Source organism: Varanus komodoensis, unplaced genomic scaffold, assembly GCF_004798865.1.
Source record: "Varanus komodoensis strain SLA01 unplaced genomic scaffold, ASM479886v1 scaffold2, whole genome shotgun sequence".
NCBI lineage: Eukaryota > Metazoa > Chordata > Lepidosauria > Squamata > Varanidae > Varanus > Varanus komodoensis.
In genome coordinates this window covers 18,814,592-18,841,369 of record NW_025335568.1, presented here as the reverse complement: position 1 = coordinate 18,841,369, position 26,778 = coordinate 18,814,592, and the positions used below count along the sequence as shown (strand labels likewise).

At 45.3% G+C, this 26,778-nt stretch overlaps 2 protein-coding genes across 7 annotated transcripts in view; one reads left to right on the top strand and one right to left on the bottom strand.

The window, feature by feature from the left end:
• The window catches only part of TSPAN5 (tetraspanin 5), an 84,921-nt gene extending 72,000 nt beyond the window's left edge, over nucleotides 1-12,921 (top strand). Inside the window, exons 3-8 of one of the 2 annotated variants that reach the window (XM_044429098.1) lie at nucleotides 102-248; nucleotides 1,445-1,615; nucleotides 2,242-2,367; nucleotides 3,292-3,339; nucleotides 3,447-3,563; nucleotides 5,310-12,921. In XM_044429098.1, the coding sequence (XP_044285033.1) occupies nucleotides 102-248; nucleotides 1,445-1,615; nucleotides 2,242-2,367; nucleotides 3,292-3,339; nucleotides 3,447-3,563; nucleotides 5,310-5,375 (675 nt within the window). In that variant the 3' untranslated portion in view covers nucleotides 5,376-12,921. Of the gene's footprint in view, nucleotides 1-101; nucleotides 249-1,444; nucleotides 1,616-2,241; nucleotides 2,368-3,291; nucleotides 3,340-3,446; nucleotides 3,564-4,301; nucleotides 4,661-5,309 lie in introns of those variants that run through there. The other variant, XM_044429100.1, reaches the window with a different exon arrangement.
• A 2,897-nt stretch (nucleotides 12,922-15,818) lies between these two features.
• Nucleotides 15,819-26,778, bottom strand: part of RAP1GDS1 (Rap1 GTPase-GDP dissociation stimulator 1) — a 62,446-nt gene continuing 51,486 nt past the window's right edge. For all 5 annotated transcript variants that reach the window (XM_044428827.1, XM_044428822.1, XM_044428824.1 and 2 more), the window contains 3 exons: nucleotides 24,992-25,118; nucleotides 23,252-23,380; nucleotides 15,819-16,551 (listed from right to left, as the gene is read on the bottom strand). In XM_044428827.1, the coding sequence (XP_044284762.1) occupies nucleotides 16,424-16,551; nucleotides 23,252-23,380; nucleotides 24,992-25,118 (384 nt within the window). In that variant the 3' untranslated portion in view covers nucleotides 15,819-16,423. The remainder of the gene's footprint in view (nucleotides 16,552-23,251; nucleotides 23,381-24,991; nucleotides 25,119-26,778) is intronic.

Sequence of the window (26,778 nt, the reverse complement as noted above, 5' to 3'; positions counted from 1 at the left end):
TGCGTTAAAAGAAAAAGCAGAGGTACAGCAGATGCTGGATACACCTGTGATCTGTTGTTCTCTCCTGCTCCCCTTCCTTCCTTCTCTGCTTTTTCCCACAGGGAGTGCTGTCCAACATCTCCTCCATCACTGACTTGGGAGGCTTTGATCCAGTCTGGCTGTTTCTCGTAGTTGGAGGAGTCATGTTCATTTTGGGGTTCGCAGGGTGCATTGGAGCTCTGCGTGAGAACACCTTTCTGCTCAAGTTTGTAAGTAGCCTCACAACTGCTGTTGCAATTTCCTGCTTGAAGGGAATCCTAAGTACAGTCAACAAAGTGTGGCACTTTAGGGTCTTCACTGTGGTCTCTGGGCATCACACATGTGGGCAACTTAGGGTCTTGTAGCACCTTAAGGACTAACACCTTTGCTATGGCATTGGCTTTCTTGGCTGCTGTCTGCGTCATCAGATGCAACCCAATGAAATGGATAATGTCCGTGAAAGCATTTGTGCATGTGACTCCTTCTGACTCCAAAAAAAGGCAAACATGATGGCCTTTAGGTCCATTTCAACAATACACTATTCAAAAAGCTTACTAGCAGCAGATGAATTACTCCGTTTTTATGAAGGCTCAAGCGGAAGGCCATGGTGTCTTGAAAAGAAAGCGAATGCAAAGCAATGTCAGCATTGATTTCTGTTGACTTGGATGTCGCTCATGAGTTGTTGTGCCTTTATGTTGCCTGGGCAAGTCCCCATCTTCATGCATTTTTGGGCCACACACAGATGTTGCTTCACACATCACAGAAAAGCCACAACTGGACGAGGATCTCAGGCAGCGTATTTATGTATCCAGTCCTCTCTTTAGACATTACAAAAAAAACATGGCTCACATACTGTGGAAACACAGGGATCTATTTTCCTGCTGTGCAGCAAATCTGTGAGTCTTTTGCCCTCTGTTTATATTCTATCAGTTCTCACACATCCACATTCCAAACTCATGTGGCATTAGAAACTAAAGACTATCACCTATATACACAGTGGCAAATTAAACAGTTTTATGTTGGTTTCTCTTATTTTGCAAAATTCCATTTCCTTTCATGTTTTATAACACAAGAGCCCCAAGGTGATGCTCCCAAAAACTTGCAGAAAAACTACTCCTGGCTTTGGAGATCTCAGTAGGCCATGCCCACATGCATAAGGACTGGAAAGTTCCATTTCTTTCTTTTTATTTCCCTAAAAAACTTCCGAACAGATTACTGGGAGGCTGAATTACGGTACTGTGGACCGTCTAATCTGGGTGTCATGCCCAGCCCATCCTGTTTTGATGCAACCAGCACATATTCTGCATTGTGTATCAGCATGGAGCTCTGTGTTGAGTTTCTTGGGATTTGGCTGTTGGACTTGGAAACCTACTGATGAAAGACTTGTAAACGACTTTACTAAAAAGCTTCTTCTGCTGTTTCACAGTTCTCAGTATTCTTGGGAATCATCTTTTTCCTGGAACTGACTGCTGGTGTTCTGGCATTTGTTTTCAAAGACTGGATCAAAGACCAGCTGTATTTCTTTATCAACAATAACATCCGAGCATACAGAGATGACATTGATCTGCAAAACCTCATAGATTTTACACAAGAATATGTAAGTGGCCCTTCTGCTTGTACCCACTTAAGAAGATGACTTCTCTACCCTGTCCTTGCCTTTAGATTTCTCACCTGCTTATTACTGAATGGACCAGCAGAAACAAGGTGTGCCCTTATGCCTGTCTCCTCTTGAGTGTGCCTAGGGCAACACCTTCAGTAGGTAGCCATAACCATTAGGAAATTTCTCATGTTTATGTTAATTAGTATTTGGGGCCATTCTTGCTCCAAGTGGTTTAATGTTATCCCCATTTTCATGATGAGGCAAAAAGAACAAGGTTTTGACTGTGCTTATGGCCATAGATTTCATCCAAAACCCAGCAAGTCTGTTGTTGAAGTTGTTGCGAAAGGTATCCAAAATTCAAGCATGCAACATCCAGTGTAGACATCCTGTTTTAGAGAAGTGGCATGAAATGACTTCTGCTGGAACTCAGTACAGTCTAGCACTACATCTGAATATTGCATGAGTGAAAAGGTGTAAACCTGGAGCAGTTTCACCTGGCTCTTTCGACCAGCATGTCAAGAGCCGTAATATTCCCTTTTCTGTTTGCAGTAAAAAGACAGGGCGATCCGGTGATGGTGCGGAATCCCCCAGAGTAATTGTTGTTAGCTTTTCCATTTGTTTAGTGGCAATGCTGCGGGGCGTTTGGCGCAGACGACTGGAACCTCAACATCTATTTCAACTGCACTGACTCCAATGCCAGTCGAGAGCGCTGTGGGGTGCCCTTTTCGTGCTGCACTAAAGATCCTGCTGTAAGTTGGAGTCGGATGGGCAAAAGCCTCCGAAAGGGATATTGCATGTGACAGAGGCTGCCTAAAAGAGCTGTGCGTTTTCTCTTTCTAACTGCATTGCTTTCTTGCTGTTTTCACACTGTGTTATCAGTATCCCCTGTCTGTCCATGCGCCTTTCGTCTTAAGAATGTAATAAGAGCCGAGCAGGATCCGCCCAAGGTCCAGCATCCTGTTTCCGTCGCAGGCTAGCCAGATGCTTGTGAACAGCCCACACTGCACATGAGTGCAACAGCACCCTCCAGCTTGTGTTTCCCAGCAACTGGGGGCACTCTTCTCCAGGTCCCCTGTCTGTACCTCCCAGGCTACTCGAAGGCATGTGTGATAGACTGCAGTCTTCAGACCAGCTGCCTAATTTGACTAGATGAGTGTTATACTGTGAGGAAAAGAAATAAGGCTAATTAGAGACTCCACTCCACAGGCTGGCTAACTTGGCATGCTTGAATGTCATGATTAAGCAGCTACTTGAACAGTAGCTTTGGAAGTAAGATGCCCCTAGTTCAACAGGGCTGTAATCTCCAAATTAGAGAGAAGGACATGCCTTTAAAAATGCAGCTGTTTCAGCCGGTTTTTCTCATTCTTGCTTTAGTGGAAACCTGTGGCTTGTGTGACCAAATTCCCTGCCTACCAAAAATTCCCTCCATGTGGAGACAGCAGCATGTCTGAAAGCAGCATTCAGTTTACCTGTCTTGCCTTCCGTGCCCAGGGAAGTGAGTGCAGAGGGTCTGGTGAGCCCTCACCTGTGCCCCTAAAGCACAGATGATTTAACACCCCAGTGAGAACAAAGCCTGTGTTTTGAGTGAGTTAGTCATAGGGTGGGTGGAGAAGAGCATTTTGAAAATGATGTAAGCGTACTGACATACCTTTGGGTTTTGTCTTGGCTTGTAGGAAGACGTCATTAATACTCAGTGCGGCTATGATGCCAGGCAAAAACCAGTAAGTCTTCATTTGTTCCTCTGTGTAGCTGCTGTGAGAAGGGATGTGGGGAAGCAGAATGCCAAGGCATGTGTTGGATGACTGTCATTTTTTGTCACCTCCACCAGGAAGTCGACCAGCAGATGGTTATTTATACAAAAGGCTGTGTTCCACAATTCGAGAAATGGCTGCAGGACAACCTCACTATAGTTGCAGGCATATTCATTGGAATTGCATTGCTGCAGGTAAGACACCCTTTTCTTTTACAGATGACGGCAAAGCCCCAAGAAAGAACCTGAAGGCGAAAATGGGAATAGAATACGTCACTGGAAACCAACTTGTAAATAGATGTGTTAAATATTTTTATAAAAATGGAACAGTGTGTGTGAACCTTTGATCTGTTGTAAAGAATGGCCATGTTCACATGATCACTGCAGTATCAATAAGCAAGCCACAGTACCTTGTTTAAGCTACAGAGCATCCTAATACCAGCTGCGCACCATGTGCATGGCTTGTCATGTTATCCAAACCTAGGTAGGGTGGTTTGTTGGAGTGGGAAGCAACCCTCAGGTAACACATGGCCTGTTGTCGGGTTATTTAGGAGTTGATTCCCTCCCCACCTCCAGCAAGCCATGTGGGCAATTAGGCAGATGTTTGCTGGCACATGTTGGTACATGCTGAGGCTTAAACAAGCCACTATGACTTGGTTAAGGTGTGGTGAGTCTGTGAACTGACTCAGTGTGTCCTGTCAAAGGACATCTTGCTGCATTTTTACTTCATGAATTGCACATGGTTAAAGCAGGATGGTAATTGTAGTGATTTTGGTGGAAAATTGTTGTTTATTTACTAAATAAAATGACATTCAATATAGCTAGCAATCAAAAATAGAGATTAAAATAATATCTAAATGAAAGCATAACAAAAGCAACAGTTAAAAACGCAGCAATTAGAAATAGTATTCAACCAGTTACCATTTCCTTCAGTATTAGACCAAGAACTCTGCCTGAAGAGCCTGTTGGTGGAAGGACAGCAGAGGGTGGACCAGCAGAGTTTCCCTTGTGAGGCAGAGCCTGGGAGTGGTCACCAGGAAGGCCCTCTTTATTATCCAGACCAACATGCCTTTGATGGTACATCAGGACCAAGAGGAGACCTTCCACCAGACACCTCAGACCTTTTCCCCGTATGGGGAGAAGTGGTATTTTGAAGAGCCTGGTCCCAAATCATGTAGAGCTTGATGAGTCAGAACCAGCACTTTGTGCCTGGGAACAAAGGAGTAGTCCGTGAAGCTGTTATAAAGACAGTCATGTGCTGCCTGGATCAGGGCCTGGCCATGGGTGTGGTTGCAACATTTTGAACCAGAGGAAGGTTCCGAACAATTTTCAAGGGACGCCCTGCACATGGTGTGCCTCAGTAATCCAGGCAGGATGTGGCATGTGACATCATGGACAGATCAGACAATCTCCAGGAATCTCCAGTAGCTGTATTACTTGAACATTCAAAGATCATAGTCGAGTGCAGATAAACGTGCGGAGGGCTGTCGCTTGCTCTCTGAACTGATTTTTGACTGACCTTTTCTGTTCGTTTCTTGGTGCCTCCAAGTCTTGGCTCTTCTAACACCAAAAAGCCTTTCTGGACAAAAGAAAGGCAAAAAGTTGGTGGTTACGGGCTTCTGTTTGGTTTCCTATTTGAGGTTGCACAGCTTCTGTAGCAATTAGAGGACCTGGTATATTGAATGTTCTTTAAGGGCTGTGCTGTAGTCTCAGTTCTGGCTACTTGGGCTGTTCACATTTTCACAGGGGCTGTTCTAGGCCCCTCTTTCCACAGCGCCCAGTGTGCTTGCCCCCAGTCTTCAGTGAGAGTGCACCGGAGTGGTTTGTGGCTATGATTGTGTCTAAGAGAAGGTGAGACTTCAGGGGCGCCTATATCGGCGCAACCCTGTTTCTGCCCTTGCAGCCCAATACCAGCTAACTTTTGTGTCTCATTTCTTCCAGATATTTGGGATCTGCTTAGCTCAGAACCTGGTTAGCGATATAGAAGCTGTCAGAGCCAGCTGGTAAACTCACTGATGTGAACAGTGCAAGACACTGGACAACTTTTGACTCCTGGAAAGCTCCAGCATGTTATGTGGACGCCCAGCTATATGGAAATGGTTGATGGAGAAATATCAAGTTCTCAAATAGCTGGAACAGCATCAGGCCCTTGTTTTCTCTAGAGGGGACATCTCCTAACACCTGCTTACTGATACAAGCTTTTAAACACTCCAGTTTGAACTGTTTCAAGCTGTGAATCTCTACTGTATCCTTGACTGGGTAGCTGATGGATGTTCCTGTTTGTGTGTGCAGTAGATGAGCTGTGCTAGTTGGAACCCTCCGTCACAGCACAGTTTAGTAGATGCACCGTCTATTCCGTTTCACAAACTTGTTGGTTGCTGCCAGACGTGAGGCCATTTCTCTCTCTGTTGCACACTGACGGCATGGTGTGTTTTTCAACAGACAAAGAGACCTGGCGCTCCTGGAAGAAAACCCATCAAATAGAAAACCACTTGGATGCTTTACTTACTGGCAAGAAGTAATCCCTCTTCCACGGGACATTCAAGATCTGCTCTTTAATGCCCTCTGTTGGGAACCATTGACTTTATTTCTCAGCCTCTTTCTTGCTACCTTATTTCACAAAGAGTGGTGATGATGAAAATGGAATTTGCCATCCCAATAAGCAGATAAAAGGGAGAACCTGTGGCTGTGATCCTTCTTGGCTACTTCTAACAGTTAGTAACATGAAATTCAAGCAGAGGTGTGAAACGCCAAGGCTTCACACTGACTAAAGAGAATGAAGAAGTATGGTGAAGGTGAAAAGGAAAAAATAGTGTACCAAATTTGGGATAAAATTGTGAATTCTATGGAAATAAATATGTTTGGAACAGTTTTTGGATTCGACATGGGTGGATGCCCCCTCAAAAGCTACGTGCTTCTTCCATTTCCTTTCATTTTCTGCATGTGGTTGTTAAAATACTTTGGAATCTATTCAATGTGAATTGTTCTTAGTATCTGTTCTGAATAAGCTTCTAAATGCCAGTTTGCTAATTTATTAGTGTAAAAGTGAATGGCCTGGTAGACAATTTGGCATTTTTAAATTTTGCAGCTAGAGTTTCTTCATTGGCTTCATTTCTGTTCAGTTATTCCTGACAGTTGCTTGAGTCTTCCCTCCTTCCCTCTCCCCTTTTCCTTAAATTAGTAGTACATTATTTACATTATTTAAATAGATCACAAAGGCTTTTAAGAAGTGTGAGGTAACCTTTAGATTTTATATTTTTGGAGCAGAAAAATTTGGAAGAAGTGCAAGTATAGTGCTCCACCTGGAACCGTAAAAGTTTGTTGCTTCTTGTTGTTGCAAGTATGATTCATTGCAATTTGTGGGTGTTACTTCTGGTGAATGTGTCAGGGTCTGGGAATAGGTGTGTATATTTGATTTATATTTAAGTAGCAATGAATAATGCAAAGTTGATGGTGCCTTCCGTGAAATAATTGAATTTAACTTTTCTTTGCAAGAAGCTAGAGTTGGGCTTAATCCTGTTACATTTGGAGATGCGAGAATCCATTAATTTCTTTTCAGTGCATGGCAAGGAAGATTAATGTCTTAAGATGGAGTACAGCCTGGAGGAATATATTTCCAGATACCAGTCTGCATAAGGATTTAGGAACCCTAATTTGATAAAGAAAGCCGAAGCAAAATCATGATAAACTGCTTCTTCATAAAAGCTATTCTTTTATTTCTGCTGAAGGTTATGGTCCAAATTAATGTCTTCTCCAAAGGTGCCCCCTGCCACCTTGCAGGCCGCCATGGCTGAAATTTGGTGGCATAGCTACCACCAAAAACACAACAAAACAGAACACCTCCCCAAATCAGTGGCAGGCAGCTGATTTTTGCAAAGTTGTTTAGTTGTTTTTTGGCAGATCTCGGCAGTGTGGGAGATAAGTAAGAGGCCGAGGAGGAAAATATGTGTGCTACATATGTTGCCTCTTCTGATTTGGGAACTTGATGGTGCATAGGGAACAAATCCTTTTGCCTGGCAGTGGCAGGATACACTAACAAATCCAAGATGCTGGCCTGCTGCGTGCAGCACTGGGTATGCTAAAGAAACCTTCCTTGCTGATGCGGATGCTAGTGCAGGTATCTTTCTGCTTGGACCTCTGCAGCTTTGTTATGACTGACTCTGGCCTTGTTTTGCCTCTCACCATCGTGTTGCTTTCCCCATTGCCAGGCATGAGTTTCTGCAAGCGCTGGTGCATGTTATCACTGTATTGTGACTTCCTTGTCATAATGATGAAGCTGTCTTGCTAATGGGCCACCAGTATGAGGCTAGCTGTATTTGGGGGGTTCTGATAATCGACTAGGTGGGCAGCATCCAGAGGAGCTGTCTTACTGGTTTCAGAGAAGAGTACAGGAGATAAAATAGCAACCTTCTCTAAAACCTTTGAACTTGTGTCACGTGCATGCATAATGGGTGTGTTTCTCAGGATCCTGCAGGAAATTGAGAACAACCGAGGGCACAATTCTGTGCATGTTTAGGCAGAGTAAAGTCCTACAGCGCCCGGTATGCCCCAGCCAGCCATGCTGGAACTTGTAAGCCCTTTCTTCCTGTCTAAATATTCATAGGACTGCACTGTAAATGTGTTTTTCTTTAAAATAAAGCTCATCATTACATTTCTTCTGTTCTATATCACTCTTGCAAATGGATGAATAATCACAATTCCTTTAGTTGTTTGAGACGTATAGCCTTGTTAACACCCCGTATAAAGTGTTCTGGTCTCATAGGGTTCAGGAGTCCCACACTTGCCTCTGAAATTGAGCCCTTTGGAAGAAGTTTCCAGCGAGCTCTCTTTTGGCAAATTCTACTCTTAACAATGAGTGTTCACTATCTGGTGTAGGCTTCGAAGAACATCCCTGTTTGGTTTACATGATGATGGACCCTGTCTGATTTAAGATGCATCAAATTATGAACAGAGGCAATTTCATAGATCATGTGTGACTTTAAAAACCAAGCATCTGCCAGGTACCTGATCATGGAGGGTGACATCGGAATGTTGGGATGCAGTCTCTTTAAGTCTTTTAAACTGTCTACAAATTAATTCCTGGAGCCGTATTTGATTTCCGTATTAGTTTTAGAAGCCACAAGAGCATGTATGTTAAAGTGAAGCATGTCTGCAAGAGCAAACCTCAACTAACGTATTGAGTATCAGTTAGCTTTTGTACGTTGTTTCTCAGATCAAAGTGTCTTTATTATAGAGGAAGACCAGCTGACTTCCACCATGATCAGGTGCAAAATAATGAAAAATGTGGAAGAGGGAGCGTGTGTGTAAGGTGGGGCACATGCAAACCATGCACTCCATTTCAGGGTGTCCAGCAGATTAACTTCCTTCCTAAATGGTAGCTGTCACCTTGCTTTCTTCACCACTTTTTCACTTCTGAGAGGGTTTGAATCTAGTGTGGACAGCATTTTGAGATATCCCTCTAAGGAATATGAGCCTGCAACTGGCCAGCCATCTGGTTTAATTTGGGGTTCTGCACTGAGCAGGTGGTTGGACTGGATGGCCTTCTGGCCCCTTCCAACTCTTACTGTTCTATGATTCTAAAACATCCCAGAACTGTGCATCTTTCAAGTCCCAGTGCTTGGATGTGACTCTGACACAAGGAGTGGCTGGACCTTCCCAGTCAGCCCTCCAAGTTGTGCCATGTGTCTGCTTTGAACCGGACGGTTAGGATCAGTAGGGTGCAATCCTGTGGCCTTCTAGTGTTGTCTGGGAGAGCATAGGATTGTCCAGAAGCTGAGCACCAAGCATCTGTGCTGCCTCCTTGCAGCCAGTATGGAAAGAAAAGTGTGGGCTGCTCCCCAGGTTTCAACATCAATTTGGTGGGCAGGGAGAGGAGGAGACTGGGGCCATGGAATTGGGCCGATTCCACTTGGTATTTCAGCCTCTTCCCCTTCTTCCTTCTCTTTTTCTTCCTAGTGCTAAATCTAGCTGTCTGAAAATGGTCATCTACATAAAATGCGGTGCATAAAATGCCACCTCTACACCTCACCCCTTGCACTGGATGCTTGTAAGCATCTGAATTTGCTGGGTGGGGGTGGAGTGATAGGATTGCATCCTTAGAAACTAATGTTCCCAGCCTTGTTGCATGTTCTTTCTTTGCTTATCTCGTTGGACCACTTCTCTTTTTGGGTAAGAAATGAGTCTGAAATAGGCAACTGCAAAGGATGCCCCCCACCTTGCCTTCTAAGAATGGAAGATACAGGAAGTTTGTTGCTTGGTGTGTGACCCAGGACTGCCTGCTTAACCAAGTATGCACCAATGTTGGACTGTGTGTTGTCTGCTAGCTAGCTTAGAGCGTTGAATTCAGAGCCTGCTCATCTGTATTTGCTGGATGGATGCTCAACAGTTGCAAAGAGATAGTACCAATTCCAAGAACCACTTTTCAGAGTCCTTCGAGTTGTAGGTCAGTGTTTGTATTTTTCCCCCCACTATGCACTTGCTTCGTGGACCAGTGAATTAATCTGGGCAGAGGCATATCGAACTCTGTATTGTGTTGTTGTTGCTTTAAACTTTCACTTCAGTAATTGCAGCATCTAGAAATACTGAATTCTGTGTTGAGTGATCCCTTTTGGTCCTCCCTCGCTTTTTTGTGTTGATGCACCTCCTGCTTTTGGTGCTTAGTCCTCTTTTCTTTCAGCCAGATGCTAATTTTGTTGGAACCTTGCCTTTCTTAGGTTCCATCTGGTGTGTAAATATTCTTTTAAATGTAAATAATAGCATGCAAATGAACTGCTCCATGCACAGGATTGTGCTTCATCTTACGTGTGTATTTATACAAAAAAGGATGTATGAAATTAGTTTGGCTGCCCATTTTAAAACTTAAGCTTCCTATAGTTGTCTGTTCTTGGAATGCTTTGATAGTCCCCCATCTAGTGTCTGCTTGACAGAATTGCAGCTTGACAAACTGCCCACAAACTTTATTTAAGAGCTACTTTGCATTTCTTGCTTTTACTACCCACTTTGTGCATCGATAATATTGTTAGTTGCTATAGTTGCTACAGGGGCATCATCTCCTACTGTTTTGTCCTACTAATAAACTGATATTTTCATTGGTTGTACTTACCAAAGACAGCAGAAGGAAATCCTTGAGGTCTGCTCTCCTGCAATGCCTGCCTGGTCAGAACGCTAAGCACAGTCCATCAAATACCTGCATGGACCTGAGCATGTCCACATGCACCATGCTCTAGCCATGCTTCCAAAGCATCATTAGAGGGAGCCTCCAGAGATGCATTTCTGCCACTTAGCGCTGTACTAGGAAGGGTTTCCTAGTACATTGGGGTGGAAGTGTGCCTGTGGGACTGCCACTGCTTTGTTTTTACAGCTTCTGAACCTTTTCATGCTGCTGTTAAACATGCAGGAATTAAGTTATCAAACATCTTGTAAAAACAGCGGGGGACTACATACCTTGCTTTGGCCAACGGTGAGGCCAGTGCCAAGGGCAGGGGGCTTTTATGCCAGCTCTTCTTGGGTCAGACATGGTTTTGAGGGCAGGTTGTACAGAGTGCATTCAGTCCTTGAAAGGAGCCATGCTCCTGATGCAGCCTGATTCTGTAGGAGCATCTCATCTTATACCTTGTATATACAACTTATCTTGAACATGTGCTATTACTTTTCAACAGTTTAATGCCAACTCTTGATGCTTCCAGACTACCTGTGGTTCTCAGCCTTTCTTAAAGTATAATCAGAAAAAAACCTACCCATCTGTATTTTCATCTTTCCACTTAGGGTTATTTCAACACATTACTCCTTAAAGTCTGTGTTCCAGGATGGACCTGATGACTTGCACAGAGGCCACCAGCATGTCCTCCACAGAGCATGGTGCTGGACCCGGTGGCCTTATTGACCCCTTCCAGCTCTGTGTCTGGGGGAAATATGTTTGTTGGGTGCAAATGTTGCATGGGCTTTTTCGAGACCAGATGTTTCAGGGTAGATTTATGGCCCGGACAGATTTCCTTCAGGCTCCTGCTTGTAGCTTTCCTGGACAATCCATTGTGATAAACATTTTGTGTGTGTGGCTTTGCAGAAATGGTCCCCACAACATGTGGAGGAGAACAAGCTTCTGGGCTTCACAGAAAGGGTGATGTGGTGGGCAATACCTGAATAGTATTGGTATTGTGTTGCATCAGGAGTCCCCCCCCCCCCCCGCCCCAGCAGTATATGAAACTTTCTCTAGGCGGTCGAGGGATTCATGATGCCTTCTCCTAATCCTCAGTCCCTCTTCTAAGATTTTGCTCAGGCGGAAGATGATGTTCCTGCAGTGGATGAACAGGTACAATTGCCTCACTCATGAATACCCATAAGTCCAAAAAGCAGAAATGCACAATCTTCGTTCCTATTTCAACTTCAGTGTGTTCCATACCAAAAAGTTAAATTGACTCGGGTGGAAGGGGACACCTATGATTTTTGGAATGGGTAAGCACTGAACCTGGCCTCTTCCTTCTGCAGCCGTGCTTCCTTGCCTAGTGCCTCTCCTTTGTACATGATGTTGTCGTCATAGAGGAAGAGAAGCCGTGCACTTCGGGAGTTAATAGGTTACCCAAGGATTGCTTGACCTGTGAGAAATTTACAGTTGTTTGAGCTGCACGGTGCATTGGACCAGCAACTGTAGAGCAGTTGTGGGGTGGAGAGCGTGTATGTAAGCTCTTGTTAATTTAAGCATCTAATAAAGCTCAGTATCATCCATACTGAAACAGGGTAGATGATACTTCAAAGTATGAATGATGGTAAAAGAAGCTATACCTGTAAGGGCTCCGTCCTTTGGCCATCTGGCATTGTGTGGGGAACACGAGATAATTTGGGGGCCCAATTCCAGAGTTCTGCCTGCAGAACTGGTGCCCCATCCAAGCTGCATCTCCAAGGTCATAAACTTGGACAGGGCTAAAAAGGCTTGCTGGGTTTGTGGGGAGGGGAGGCTGGGGCTGACAGCTTACACTGTATCCAAATGTCTCCCTAGCCACCTTTCTGCCCTCTCTGTGGCACTTCGTCCAGATCAGGTGTCCTCAGACTTTTCCACCACGGGGCCAGTTGAAAGGTGCCGGTGCCGGGCATGGGCCGCAACAGTGGTGCCGGCAGCGCGCACGGGCCGGAGCGAGGGCGACGCGTGTGGGGCGCGAGGCGAGGTGGGGCGAGCTGGGGGCGGGTGCACGAGGCAGCGGCTTGCTTGCTTGGAGATCGTTTTCTCTGAGAGCAAACCGCTGCCTCCCCCTGCGTGGGGCGAGGTGGCTGGCGGTGGGTGTGTGCGTGGGCACGGACGCTCACGCGGCGGGTCCAAATTGGCGTGGCGGGCCGGAGAAATGGGCGTGGCGGACCAGATCCGGCCCCTGGGCCGTCGTTTGAGGACCTATGATCTAGATGGTCAAAAACGGCTGTTGAGATGAAGCACAGGACACAAGGTGTGGAGCTGTGGAGGTGCCTGATGCCACTGCCCCTTGGGTGCATGTCAGTCTGTTTGGAGGCTTGCATCTAGGGCAGGGGTCTCAAACGCAACTTACCGGGGGGGTCGCTGGGAGTAGAGTCTGGGTGAGGCTGGGCTGCATCAAGTATTCCATAACCGCGGTGGTGGTGGGCCGCTCATCCCGCAGCTGGCCTGGGCGCCGCCGGCGCTTTGAAGGCCGCAGGGCCCCTCCGCCGTGCCCCGCCCATCCCGGCAATTGGCCCGCGGGCCGCGCGTTTGAGACCCCTGCTCTAGGGACACAGCACAGGAACTGCTAAGTGCCTCACGAAAAATTAGCCTAAAGCAAACGTTCTGGTCCTATTCAAGCACTGAAAAAAATTAGGCATAGGGGTATCTATGAATGCCTAATTCTCAAATATTAATAATATTGATTTAACTTCCAGCTGTCTGTTCCCTAAATGATTGCACGTTGTAATGAAGGGCACTCGCTGCATTGTGTGTTTTCTTTTTATACGAATGTATTCTTTGTTGAGCGTCTTGTAAATTGCAAACAATTGATTGTAAAAACCAATTACACTTACTGATGATGGAAAGTATTGTTATAAGAGAACTGCATGCCAGTACTGTTTGACTGAGATTGTGTTGTCTCATTTCCATTTGGTCACGCTCGGTCTAGAAGTGGATATATTTTGCTTATTTGTCAACTTTCCTTCACATTTAGAATAGTGTATATTGCAGCCCATTTCAGTGGATGTAACTGGACTTATACATGAAGTTAACACAACTTCTTTGTGTTCATTTTTAAGGTACTGAAAGTGGTCTTCATCATGCTCTTTGTACCTTTTTTTTAAATAGATGCAATTTTTAGGAATGTTTTAATACATTTATGATGGGCAACATAGTTTTACTAGTTGTGCAGTATTCTGTATTTTACTTGAAGTAAATCATTTTATATGCAATTTGTTAGTATAATTAAGTTTTATAAATAAAATTGAGTGACATTTTGTGTCTGCTTTTCACTCTCAGATGTACAAAACAATTCCTCTTATTGCTAAACTAGATGTGTTAAAAGCAGCATTAGATAATGGTTGTAACTGGGAAGATAAATATCTGTTAAACTTATAAAAATTTGCACCCTTGGTGTATTTGTCTGTGACTGGAATTATGCTAAGATCTTGTGGTGGTGAAGAAAAGCCACCAAGCGTTGCAACAGAATTCTTGCTTTCATTTGGAAAGAGAAGTCTTTCTAGTACCCACAGAACATGAAGATAAGTAAACCCAGGTAAGTTCCCAGAAATTGTCTGCTGCCCACCGTTGTGCAAGAACGTTTGGAAGAACTAATGAGAAAGTAAAAAGTGTTAGGGTTATGGTGCCTCTGCAGCACTTTTTATTTTCACCCAGTATGTTTCAGGAAATGCTTTCCATCATAGGGAGCTGCTTGTCTTCTGCTTCATGTGTTATGCCAGTGTGGTGTAGACTCAGGTTAAGACTGAGGCTGTACACTCAGCCATGGAGACAACTGAGTGGCTTTGGGCCAGTCAGATTCTCAGTCCAACCTTCCTCACGTTGTTATGGTGAAAAATTATGCAATTACCCCCCCCCCTTTACCTATTTTTGAGCACAGAAGTCACTTACCAGGAAGAATGTTAGCCATGCCGACTGCTTTCTTGAAAGACAGATTAACTGCTGGCCATGGCTTCTAGTTCTCGAAGGGAAAGAGTTGCAGTTTCATATATGGTGACTCTCCCTGCCCCATGACAAGCAATAAGCAGCTAAATTTATGGCGAATAAAGGTGCAAGCAATCCTGCTGAATCTACATAATTTGGACAGTGGCAATCCCAGAATTTCTTGATGTATTTTTTTTCTTTTAATGCAAAGCACATGCTGACCTGACTACAGCAGTGTGGGGACTGTAAGACTGCTTACCTTCCTTCTTTCCACACATTCCTAAGTATAAGCAAGTTCAGGTATACCTAATTGTTGGAACTTGTAAGTCATGCTTAGCTATAGTTGTGCTTTTTGTGCCAATAAATATGCTAGCTGCTATTAAATTGCATGCAATCTTTCCTTCCTTGCTTTATGGCATTTCTTTTTCCTGTTTCTGTTACCTGAAAAAAGTGCAGCAGTGCTTCCCAATATAAACTAAGTATGACTTTATATGGGAAGGGTTTCTCCCTCCCCCTCCCCCCTCCCCCCTTCCTTCCTTCCTGTTTTGGACTCTTGTATCTCCTCGTCTGGGAGGGACCATACTAGTAGCTCTGAATAAATACATGCAAGACTGCACAAGCAGTTATTCATCTGTGCAGCAAGAGAAAAAAATTCTGATCAGGATAAATAACGCTGTACCAGCCTTCCCCAACCTGGTGGCCTTAAGAGGCATTTGGACTGCAGCTCCCCAAAATTCCCATCCATCACAGCCATTGACTGGGAATTCTGGGTGCTGCAGTCCAAAGTTGTGTGGAAGACACAAGGTTAGGGAAGGCTGCCCTATACCATTCTGGATGTGGAGGGGGCGAAACCCAGCCTAGTTTTGGCTCCTCTGGGAGCAATTGAAATGCAACTGTTCTAGGTGGTGATTTATAATACAGCGATGAGAAAGATCAGTTCATGTTTTGCACATGTCCTGAAACTTAGTAATTTACGATTTAACCCAAAATATACAAGAGCTGATATGTCCTCTCAGAAGGCCGGAACCATGTCTGTAATCCACAAGGGCTGGAAAAATTTCATATGACAGTGACCCCATCTGTGTGTCTCCATGAGCAAATCAAGTATGATAGAAGGTTAGCTCCTTTTTAAAAACAAGTGATGTGTAATCTGAAGCTGGTGTGTAGTCTTACATAATGCAAATACCTGGGTACTTGATACAAAAGGATTTAGGATTAACACTGCCTGCACTGCTAGCTTTATGACTCATCCTAACATAGCTCTTCCACTGTCAAGATTACTGAAGATCCAGGAATTTAAAAAAAACCCTTCCCAGAAATGAACTGATACGCAAATACAAGCCACAGGGTAAAGTGTGAGAGCACTGGAATTTATTTGTTTGTCTCTAGGTACCACGGGATTGACATTAATAGGTAAGACCAATGAATGAGCAGCAAGACTTCCTTCACTCATCCCATTGTGGTGGTGTTCCTAAAAGCACTGAAACGAGCATGCGACTCCCTGCCTAGCTTCTCTGAAACCTCACCTTGCTGGCAGTCCAGCCCGGGCCTTGCTGCCTCCTGGTTTTTGTCCCTAAGTTAGCAGTACACTGTTACGGAGTTAGGGCTATGAAGGGAAAAGTCATCACTGTAGTGCCACGTAACATTATTATAGGACTACACATGCATATTCTACTATGTGGCCCAAGCAACGCGAATACGAGTAGAACACCGACAGGGCTGGAGATTCTGTGTGTGTGTATGAGAGAACATACCCATACCCAGGATCCTGCAATGATGATTGGCTATGGGCTCTTAGAAATCGTATTTGAGAGGTACCTACAGCAGTTCGATCAGTGTGAGCATGTTGCATGCACAAGTGACACAGTGGGGGGAACATAGCAGGAGCGGCAACAGGACAAGATGGAAGGTGGAATCGGTGACGCGATGCTATGTGGGGTTGGGGTGCCCTTCCTCAGCTTTCCACGGCGAGTCTCTGCTCTGTGAGGGAAGCCTGCTGGGCGACCGTTTTGTTCTCGTGGCTGCGGAGTTTTGATACGACATCTAGAAAGGCCAGGCTCTGTACTTCCTTGTGAAGGAGTTCTGTCAAACAGAAGCAAGACAGTTACTTCCCTGCTGGGTCTTTGTGTGTAGTTGTTCTTTTGTCCAGATTTTCTGGGAAAGCCGAAATGAGCCTGGTGCACAACATGGCTGAGAAAAGAGCGTAACAACAGCAAGCAAGATTCTTCAAGCAACTTCCATAGAGGTAGCCTATCAAAACAAGCACTTCTGTCCCTACTCTGCTAGTGCACAAATAGCCACTTTTTCAGTGCTGCAATCTGTAGAGAGAAGTGGGCCTAGGTGGGGGTGGGGGAAGAATAGCACGATGGATTAGGGCTGTTTCCATCCCAGGATCTCTGAACCATTCCATCTTTTTGTCTTCTACAATAAGGAATTCCTGAGAGAAGCACTGAGAAAATACAGGAATATGTTCATTTTGTCTCCATTCCCCACACAATAAATTCCTGTGAATGTGGCAATGAAGGCCTGAAAGGAAAGCTTCCTATAGCTGCTGCTGTCTCTGTGACTGGGTTCATACAACACGGTGGGTTCACCTGGTCACACAAGCTTGGACCAGTTGTTGCAAGGTGGCTTGTTTGATGGCAACAAGCCACTCTGACAGCACATGGGTTGTACCTATGATGGCTGTTATGTTCTTCAAAGTGGGGGACTGACCCCACTGTGGGCAGCAGGAACAGACTACTGACTGGTCAGCAATACCGCAAAACCACTTACTGCTCTCGGCAAGTGACTGCCGCTGCCAATTGGTATTTCTGTAAAATGCCGCACTCTAGTTTTTTGAGACTTTTCCTAAATCCCACTTGAAAAATGGAGCTTTACCTTGGGGAGTTACCAGAGTGAAAGGTCCTAGTTATGTAATTGGCTGGATCCTACTTTGCTTTTTCCCAAGGCAGCAGAAGGTCAGGAACAAGTGCAAAGGTGAGGGCACCCTTGGGATGCGTGTGCAAAAGAGAAAAACATGAGGATTGCTGTCACAGTAGGAAAAGAAGTGACAATTTGGTCTTCCTGCAATGCTCTCCAAGATACCCAGGCAAGGGCGTGGGCCAACAACCCATGGCAAGTTCATTGTCTGAAAGGGGCACTGTAAGGTTTTCACAAGGCAGCCAGCAGACGATGACTCATTGCTAGGGTGGGTTGTTTTGAGGTGCAAGTATGCCCTGCGTGATGACTATGTGAAGGTTCAGCAGCTCTCCTGAACGAAAGAGCTCTTTGAGAAAACTATTTACCGTATTTTTCCGTCTATAAGACTCCCCCATGTATAGGATGCCCCCCACTTTTCCTACCCATCTCCAGCAAATAAGCTGCTGCCGTGCATGCGTGCCACTTCGACACCTCCCCCCCGCAGTGCCTCGCTGCCCCTCCCATGTGTGCCTGCGGGCCCCCCATGTATAAGAAGCACTTTCATTTTTTAGGAAATGTTTTAAAGAAAAAGAAGCGTCTTCTACATGGAAAAATACGGTATGTATGACAGCTTGTGGCTCAGAGGCTACTGTGGGAGGGCCAAGGGAAAAAACAGGTATCCTGTAGACTGGCCTTCTTTAGCTCACAGAATGCAATGTGTCACCTTCCTGAGTGTCACTAAATATGGGTAAGAAGCACCTGATGAGCACGCGGATGGCAGCAGCGGTAAGTGCTTCTTAGGTGCCACTGCCAGCCGCCACGTCTTCTCAATCTGGCAGCTGTTTCTTCAGTGGAACCAACAAGGACTACTCAGTCGTTAAGGCTTCAAATGAGTGGTGGCCAGAAGGGCAACCTGCCTTTGTCATTATCTCACCTCACAGTTTGAAAAACCAAGTCTCTAGAATGCGTATTTCCATAAAATCAGAAATTTGGTGCATATGGAAGCTTACTGGTGCCTACAAAACAATGGCTGTGATGCTGATGCCTTTAGTAAAAAAGTGCTTGTCGAGGAAGCCCACCATGCCACTTCTGTAAGTGTCAAGGCAAGCTGCAGGATGCCAGCTTGTTTGGCATTATCTGTTGGACCTTCTAAAATCTGAAGAGAAAGTCATGTGTACACACAAGAAGAAGCCTGCTTCTAAGACCATCAGCCTCTCTCCTCTGACTGGCACTGGCTTTGAGCAGAGGTTCTACTCACCAGGTTGGTGGCCCTTTAACTGGAGCTCTCAGGAACTGAATCCGGGACCTTCTGCATAAGCAAGAGGTGCAATACTTAGCTACAGCCTTCCCTATGCAAGGGGCAGTGAATATTGCTGAAACTGGGCATCTTTGATAGTGCTGTAAAGTGGGGACTGCATGTACATGAGCACAAAATTGTATTAACCTTTACAGAGAAGCTGTATGTAAAGAAGTTCCAGCACAAGTAAGGGAAATCATTGTCTGTCTAAATACGTCTTTGCCAGTGCATTTTCCTTCTGGACTAAGTCAAAGGTTCACTGCAGAGAAAACTCAGCTTGAAATGCGCTGAAAGTAGGGACCTCAGGTCAGCATGAGGTGGTACAAACATGTTTTAGAATGCACCAAGGAGGGTTCCTGCCACCCCTCCCCCTTTGAACTGTTGCTGTTATTAGCCGTCAAGTTGTCTATGACTTGATGGCTAGCCGATGAATGAAAGCACTTCAAAATGTCCTGTGCATGACAGCATCTTTCAGTTCTTCAAAGCTGGAGGCTGTGGGCTCTTTAAAGGAGTCAATCCATCTCATATTTGGCCCTCCCTTTTGCCTTTGGCCTTTGATGTCCCCAAACTTTCCCCTGAATACCCCCAAATAATGCTGCATGGATGATTTAAGCACAATTACTTAAGCTGTTGCCATTACATTTAGGCCCTGTGCATGTTTTAAAAATTCACATGTACACCAAGATACCAAAATGCTCCTCACTTGCAATCTCCCCTGAAAATGGTGTGACAAACTATTTTTGGCAGTCCGTGTCTCCTCTACTGCTTGCTGGGTAGCATTTTTCAATGTGCAGCTAGACTTTCAGCCCTTTCCCCCTTTTAATGAGCCACCTGCACAGACATGCTCAGAGTCAAGTCCCTGAGAAATGGTGGATGGTGTCCATGTTTGTACTGTGTTCCTTTACTAAGACCGCCTTTCAACTGCATTGCTAGTGTAGCTTTAAAAAAAAAGAACAATTAACATGCAATTTAAAAAGTCAAAAGCTAGTGAATTATAAAAGCAACATGAGACAAGCCCAATTAAAACTGCACACAGCACCCGTGTGATGCAGTGGTTGGAGTGTGTCACTGGGTTTCTGGCAACCCAGCTTGTAGTCCATATTTGGTCAGCCCACTGGCTGACACTGGGTCAGTCACCAACTTTCAGCTTAAACTCTCCAACGGGATTTTTCTAAGGATAGAAGAGAGAGGAGGTGGACCATCTAAGCTGCCTTTCATTTCTTACATGGAGAAAGTAGTATATACATGAATAATTAATAAAGAATAGAAACTAAAAAGCTTTGTCCAGTGCTTAGAGGGCTAGGTGCCGGACAAACATCTCTTGAGCAAGTGTTCCAGCACTGGGTGATTCCACGGAGAAGAGCCTCTCTCCAGGGGCCACTAGCCTCCCCCTGCAATGCCACTGCTCAGGTGGAACGGGCAGACTAACCTCAGGCCGTCTGAATAGTCACACAAGGCATCATTAACATGCAATCCTGCCAACTGCACATGTATCAAGAATGTGCAAAGGCACCATCTTTATTTACTGAGAGGCACACAATTCCTTCAAATTGCAGTGCAGTAGCTGTTCTGGTATTAAAAAAAACTATGCTTAGGACGTTAGGAAAAAAGTTCCATGCACTAAATTTGATGCAACGTATATGCTGTGTTAATTCACACAGCTGCCTCTCACTGGTTTCTCCTAGCTAACATACTAGCATGTATCAACAAAGGAAGAGTGGAAAAGCAATGCAGATGTGTAACACTCACACATTTGTTTGCTTTTTGAGAACATCTTGAACTTGGCTAACACAGCTGGAAACTCACGGTTTATAGGTGATGAAAAGCTACTTTAGGCTTTAGTACTATATGATAATGTGCAGATGCAAACTCCGATGGGCGCTTCCACATGAAGGACTCCTAGTGCTACAATCAAGAAGGCACCATGCAGCAATTCAGTCTCTTGCTGCCTCCGCTTTTCCCTAATGGATTTTCCATGGTAAGGCAAAGAGACAGGAGAAATGGCAGAAAAAAAGACAACTGCACCCCATCGCCAATTCTATGAAAGAGGCAGGGCCATGACATCCAAAAGGCCTTTTCTGGAAGCACTCTAGGTCAGCCTTCCCTAACCTGCTGCCCTCTGCATGTGGACTCCAATCCCCATCTTCCCCAACCAGCATGTAGCTTAACACATCTGGAAGGCACCAGATTAGGGAAGACTGGCTTAGGTAAACCTGGTCCTTATTCTTTTGGGTCTTGCTTAGACGTTTCCCCACTAACAGAGCTGTTTCTAATCAGTTCTATTAGTGAAGGAGAGCCTCCTTTTTCCTGGTAACAAACTGTGACCTTTCTTGCCAAGTTCCTGTTCAGCTGCTTCTAATCTGCCTGCCCTTTGTAACATCCTCCTGTGCATGACCATGAAAGGGTGAGAGGAAAAGAAACAAAAGCTTAGGCCCAAAGCCCGTTTGTATTTACTGAACATCTTAAGGGGGATGGCCTTTCTTCTTTGGGTTGTAAGGCACCTGTTCCTACATCCAGGGTAGCTCAGCATCCACAGCAGGCGTTGCATTCAGGGAATTAACAGGATTCCGTGCGAACCGGTTGTGCTCGGCTGCATGAGACGTGTGGGCTGCTTCCTCAACTCACATACACAAACTAAGGATTTTATTGGTGAGAAATGCTCTGTGTTTCCTCTATTCTCTTATGTCTCACACACACGCACGCTTCCCATTATCAGCACAAGGAGACTTGGAACAGGAAGGCTCTCGCCTTCACAACAGTAGCACCAGTGAGAACAGCCGCCTTGACAGAAGGGCCCTTTGTCGGAAAGTAAGGCTGCACACGGCAGCTGAGCCACTGAGAGAGGCAGTTTGTTTGCACAGGCTGTAGGATGCAGGTAAGCGGTGAGCCTTCCCTGGACCTTCATATCTAACAAAGGACAGCAACCAATTCCAGACAACCTTACTGGAAAAGTCTACTTTACTTTTCTCCATCTAGCCCGACGCTTCAAACGGAAAGAGAGGTTTTCTAGTTGAAAGGAAGTGCAAGGCTAAAGGCCAAGCCACATGTTGTGTTAATAGAATAGAGGGTAACTGAGGCTTATCAGTCTATTCTCCTGTAAGTGCCCTAATTTTGGTTGGGAGCACAAGACTCTGCAACTCCCCCCATCTGCTGCCATCTGTTTCTTCCCTGAAATTCCACCTGCTGGGGAAGGGAGTGAAAAAACGCCAGGGAAACACTCTTTCGACCGCATTTGCAGGCAACTAGACGCCACCATGGGTGAACGACCCTGCACACTTCCCACTGTGAGGACAGCTGTCATTGTGAGTATTCTGGGCGAGGCTGGGGGCATGCTGTCCATGCAAAAATGCTGCGCCAGGGGTGTAAGGGTGGCTGGCCAACCACCAAGAACCCTCAGGCCATTTCATGGGTTTGGTCTACTTTCATAGTAACCCACCTTTGCTGGCTTTGCATGTTAGAAGAAGCTATGGCATGTCCCCACACATGAAGAAGGGCAGCTGTCTCCATGACTGCAAGCCCTGCAGGGAAATTCACACATGATTCTCATGAGTGAAATGGGCCACTGGCTAATGGTGACGTTTTTCCTTTCATTTTTAACCCCAGCCCCTTCCTACAACAGTGCCATGTATGCTTTAGGATGAAGAAGTTGCCTTTGCTTAACTGCCGTGAAAACATCGGGATAAAAATGGAAATGAATACAGGCCCATATTAATGGACGTGGTTGTGGGAACTGGCTTAAAGTATAGAATTCACTGCCACAGGAGGAAATGATAGACACCAGTCTGGATGGCTTTAAAAGGGGATTGGACAAATTCATGGAGGAGGTGGCAATCTGCGGCTGCTAGCCTTGTTGGAAACGTGCTGTCTCCTTTACCGCAGGCAGCATGCCTGTGTGCATCGGCTGCTGAGGAGCTCGGGCAGGCAGATCTCCTGCATCCATCCCGAGGGATCCTGTGGGCAGCTGCTTTGCCACCATGTCTGTGGAGTGCTGGCCAAGACGAACCATTGGTCTGAGCCAGTGTGGCTTTTCTTCTGCTCCCAATATATTGGCTTCAATCCACTAAAGTCTGTAATAACCGTGACACGGTCTGCATCTGCAGCAGAATAAAGCAGTGGACTTCAAAAGTGGTAACATGGATTTTAAACTCTTCAGGCTGCAAATCAGAATTAGTTTTTCACATTTCCTGTAAAAACTCACTGCAAGAAGAAAATAAGCACAGCAAGGAATGAGCTGGTATGTTCCTCCCTAATATATTTGTCTTCCACATATGGAAAGTTTTTGTGTAGAGAAGAAGTGAATGAATGTGTGTCATCTCCCCAGAAAGCAAGTCACACTGCTTTCAGTTCTGGGTAAACCTGAGAGTCACACTGTGTTAACAGGGACTTGCTTAACTAGATGGGCACAGAATTGCTGTCTTTGCTGCAGCTGAGTTTAACTGAATTGGAATTATTACATGAGTTAAAACTGGTCCACAGAAGCAGCCACTTGAGAAAAAGGTGCATGCTTGTTCACAGGCATTTGGAAGCTGCAGGATGAGACATACCTCCTGATATTTCATAAAGCAAAACCTTGGAAAGACTCACCTGATCCCATAAGAGCACAGATCAGCACCATGGAGTTGTACTTGATTTCTGGTGCACTCCTCTCATCAGACAGCAGCCTGTGTAGAATCTGTACTAACTGTGCACTTTCGAGATCCTTCTCTGCTGTACCTGTGAATGAGATGAAAACTGTAAATATGAAGGGCTGCACATTTCTCTCTTGGAGCAGGTGGGTCATTTACTGAAATATTTATGGTTTCTACTATAAAGTGGTTTGTGCAGCCTTAATGCATACACCACTTATCTGAACAGAATTTATATTTCATTTTTAATCATCTTCTCTTATTTGGTGAGTGGGAAAAAGCACAATTGTGCTGAAGTGGGCATGTAAGTGGGCAAAGACAATTTTACGTGAGTTGGAGAGGCAGGAAGCACTGCAGGAACAAGCTCACTTCCTTAGATCTAAAGCAGTCTCTGCGAGTGCCCTAAGCCTGCCACAGAATGATCCAGCGTGCTGACAGAGCGGGATCTTGGAAAGGGGGAATTTAACTATGGGCAGGATCCAGTTGGAGCCACCAACAACTAGCCCAATAGCCAGCCCTGGTTAAAGATGGTCAAGAGCTTCCGGGGGCAGTCCGAAATGAGCAGAAACGCTCGTTTCTAGAACAGGACAATTCAGCAGAGCTTAGACTGATAGACTCATAGGATAGGAGTGCTGGAAGGGGCCATGAAGGCCATTGGGTCCAGACCGTGGCTATTGCAGGACCATCCCACTCAGATGGCTGTCCAATTTCACCTTGATGTCTCTAGCGAGGGAGAGGCCACCAGAGCCAATCTGACCCATTCATTTCAGAAGCAAGCAGCTCTTCTTGCTTCAGGGCCTGTCCCCAGAAGTGCTGTCTTGAGACTGCGCAAATGATGGGTGCCACCTGAGCAATGAAAGTGGCAGGGCTGCTCAGGCACAGAATGGAAGCAGCCACAGGCTCCACTTGCAGGGGGGTGGATACTGCCCTAGACTTCTGGTTGCTCCTAAAAAGGGCTCTGCTGTTGTAATTTCTATCTGGTCTTTCTGCAAAAAAAGGAAAAAGCCCTGAAAAAAACAGTGCTCAGTCAGGGTGACTAAAAATAAACAAACACAGCTAAATCTTTCCTATGCTTAGAGCAATTTTCTGGAAGCTTGTGTTCTCCAGATGAATCTACAGCATGTCCAGTGGTCAGAAGTGATCCACTAGACCCCACCCAAGGAGCACAGCATGAGGTGTGGCCTTGTGGAGCCGCATCAGTGCTGGATTTCTAGGGAGCCCTGGGCAAGGCACCTTCACTGGGCTCCTCCCAAAGTAAGGCTATCTTTCCGCTGCCATCGCCACCAGCCATCCTGCTCCTCATCCTCCAACCCACCATCATAACGCTTGCTTGCTTGCTTGCTGCAAAGGTGGAAAGCCACTGAACAAACACGCAAGGCACCTCCTTCTTACTACCCCTGTTATCTGGGTCAGCACAAGAGGCAGAGGAAGAAGCAGGCTTCAATGGCGGAGGGAACAGCAAGTCTGGCGACCATCTCTCACTGGCCTCTGCTGCCGTGTGAGACCGCAGCAGGTGCCCAACCCTTGGTGCTGGGCCTGTTGCAGTGACCACCTGTCAGAAAGCCTCCATTTACGCACATGTAAACTTCCGCCCTGGTCAGCCCACCAACCGGCCATGCCTTATCCCAGAGCTCCCCACTCCTCCTCCTCCAGCAGAACTGGAGATAAATTACAAACCATTAACTGCCAGGATACTCACCTAATTCTAGAGCAGCTATTAGTGCCAGGGCAACAAGAGCCTCGTTCTGCATTATTACATGTTCGCTAGTTGCCATGGTAACTAAGTGCTTAATGCCGCCACTCTGAACAATGGTCCTAATTACATCCTAAAAAAAGGGGGAAAGGAGGTAACACAGGACATGAGGAAAAACTGCAGCAAGCTACAGATAAACAAGGGTGGGAGGAGAGGTAGGCATGAAGGGCAGCTCGGCATTCCTCCCTCCATGCCATAGAATTAAGGAAGATGTTCACACAGAGCATTCCTAGGGGCATCACAGCTATGTTATAATACTATGCTATACACAAAGTCAGAACATTTCCTTTCAAGCTTTTTTAGATGCAAACTTATCTATTATATCATTAAAATCAGTAAGTTGCAGTTTATCATTTTCTGTGCAGAGAATGCTTAGACCAGACAACTGATCTTGGGACATTATTGACCATAGACTGTTCTTTACCCTTTTTAGCCTAGGACAGCATCCCAGAGCCTCTATGACACAATATAAGAAGACATTGTTGCTCTCTTCAACTTGCTGGTGTGTATCCAGCAGAGTCTGGGATGAGGGCCATTCTTAATCTCTGAATCATGTTACTGCAGCTGCTAGCATTGCTCTGCCAGGCTGCAATCCTACAAATACATACCTCACTGGGGATTAAGTCCCACTGAACTCAGAGCGGCTTACATCTGGCTAGAGTGGAAAGGATTGGACTGTTAATATGACACACTGCCTCTAACTAAATTATGTTATACTACATACAGTATTAATTGTAAAAGCTAGGATCCACAGCAATTTTATTTCTTTAAAATTACATACAACTTTTCAACTATAAAAAGTTGAAAAGGCCCTGAAGTGGCCCTAAATAAAATCCCATTACAATTAAAACTGGAGAGGATTAAAATGGCAGAATAAATACAAAAGACTGAAATAGGTAGTATTAAAAGAAAATAAGGCTCTGAAGCAGGAAGGCAGTGGAACTCTCCGCTGTGCAGCAGAAGAAACTCCAATAACACCTCTTCGGCTCTAAAGCCTGAACTTTTAAATGCCTTTCTTATGCACGCATCACCATCATCCTCCAAGTATCTTTTCATTTTCACAGGTCAGTTGTATTTTCAAGCCTTTCAGATAAAACAGCAGTGCTGCTGACCTTTTATTTCCTGTCTCCAAGGTTGTTTTGTATCCCAAGGAAGTCTCATTCACCACATTTTAAGGTGTCATTTGGCATTTCAATAAGCTGTTCTTGTTGGAAAAGGCAGAATTCCCCTGCAGATTCTACCTTCTCCTACAGCCTCTTCTGCCCTTTCCCTTCACAGGTCTAGGACTGAAAAGTGGGCCCATGAATTCCAGCAGACCATCATCTATTCTCCAGTGCCTTGACAATAGGCTTTTATGCTTTTTTTTAAAAAGAGACACATAAAACTGAGACTGACAGGATACCATTGGTCAAGTCACTCTTTCTCAGGTTTCAATCCCTAAAAAGGGACCTGTCTCACAGGAATGAGGCTGTCTAACAAGGCAAGCCCTTTATGTGTTGCACTTCTTTCAGCTGGAAGGCCAAATTATCTTCTGGAGATGCTCCCGAGGCGGGTGGGCTCAAAGGCAACAGACCAGGGGCAAAATATCAGAAAATCCAGCTTATTTTAGATTTAAGCTCTTACTGAAAGGGACTATACCTTCAGCCTTTAGAGTGGGGAAAAACCTGCACAAAAGCCATGAAACCACAAAGTGATGTGAAGGGGTACAGGAAGGGTGTGTGGCCATCAAGAGA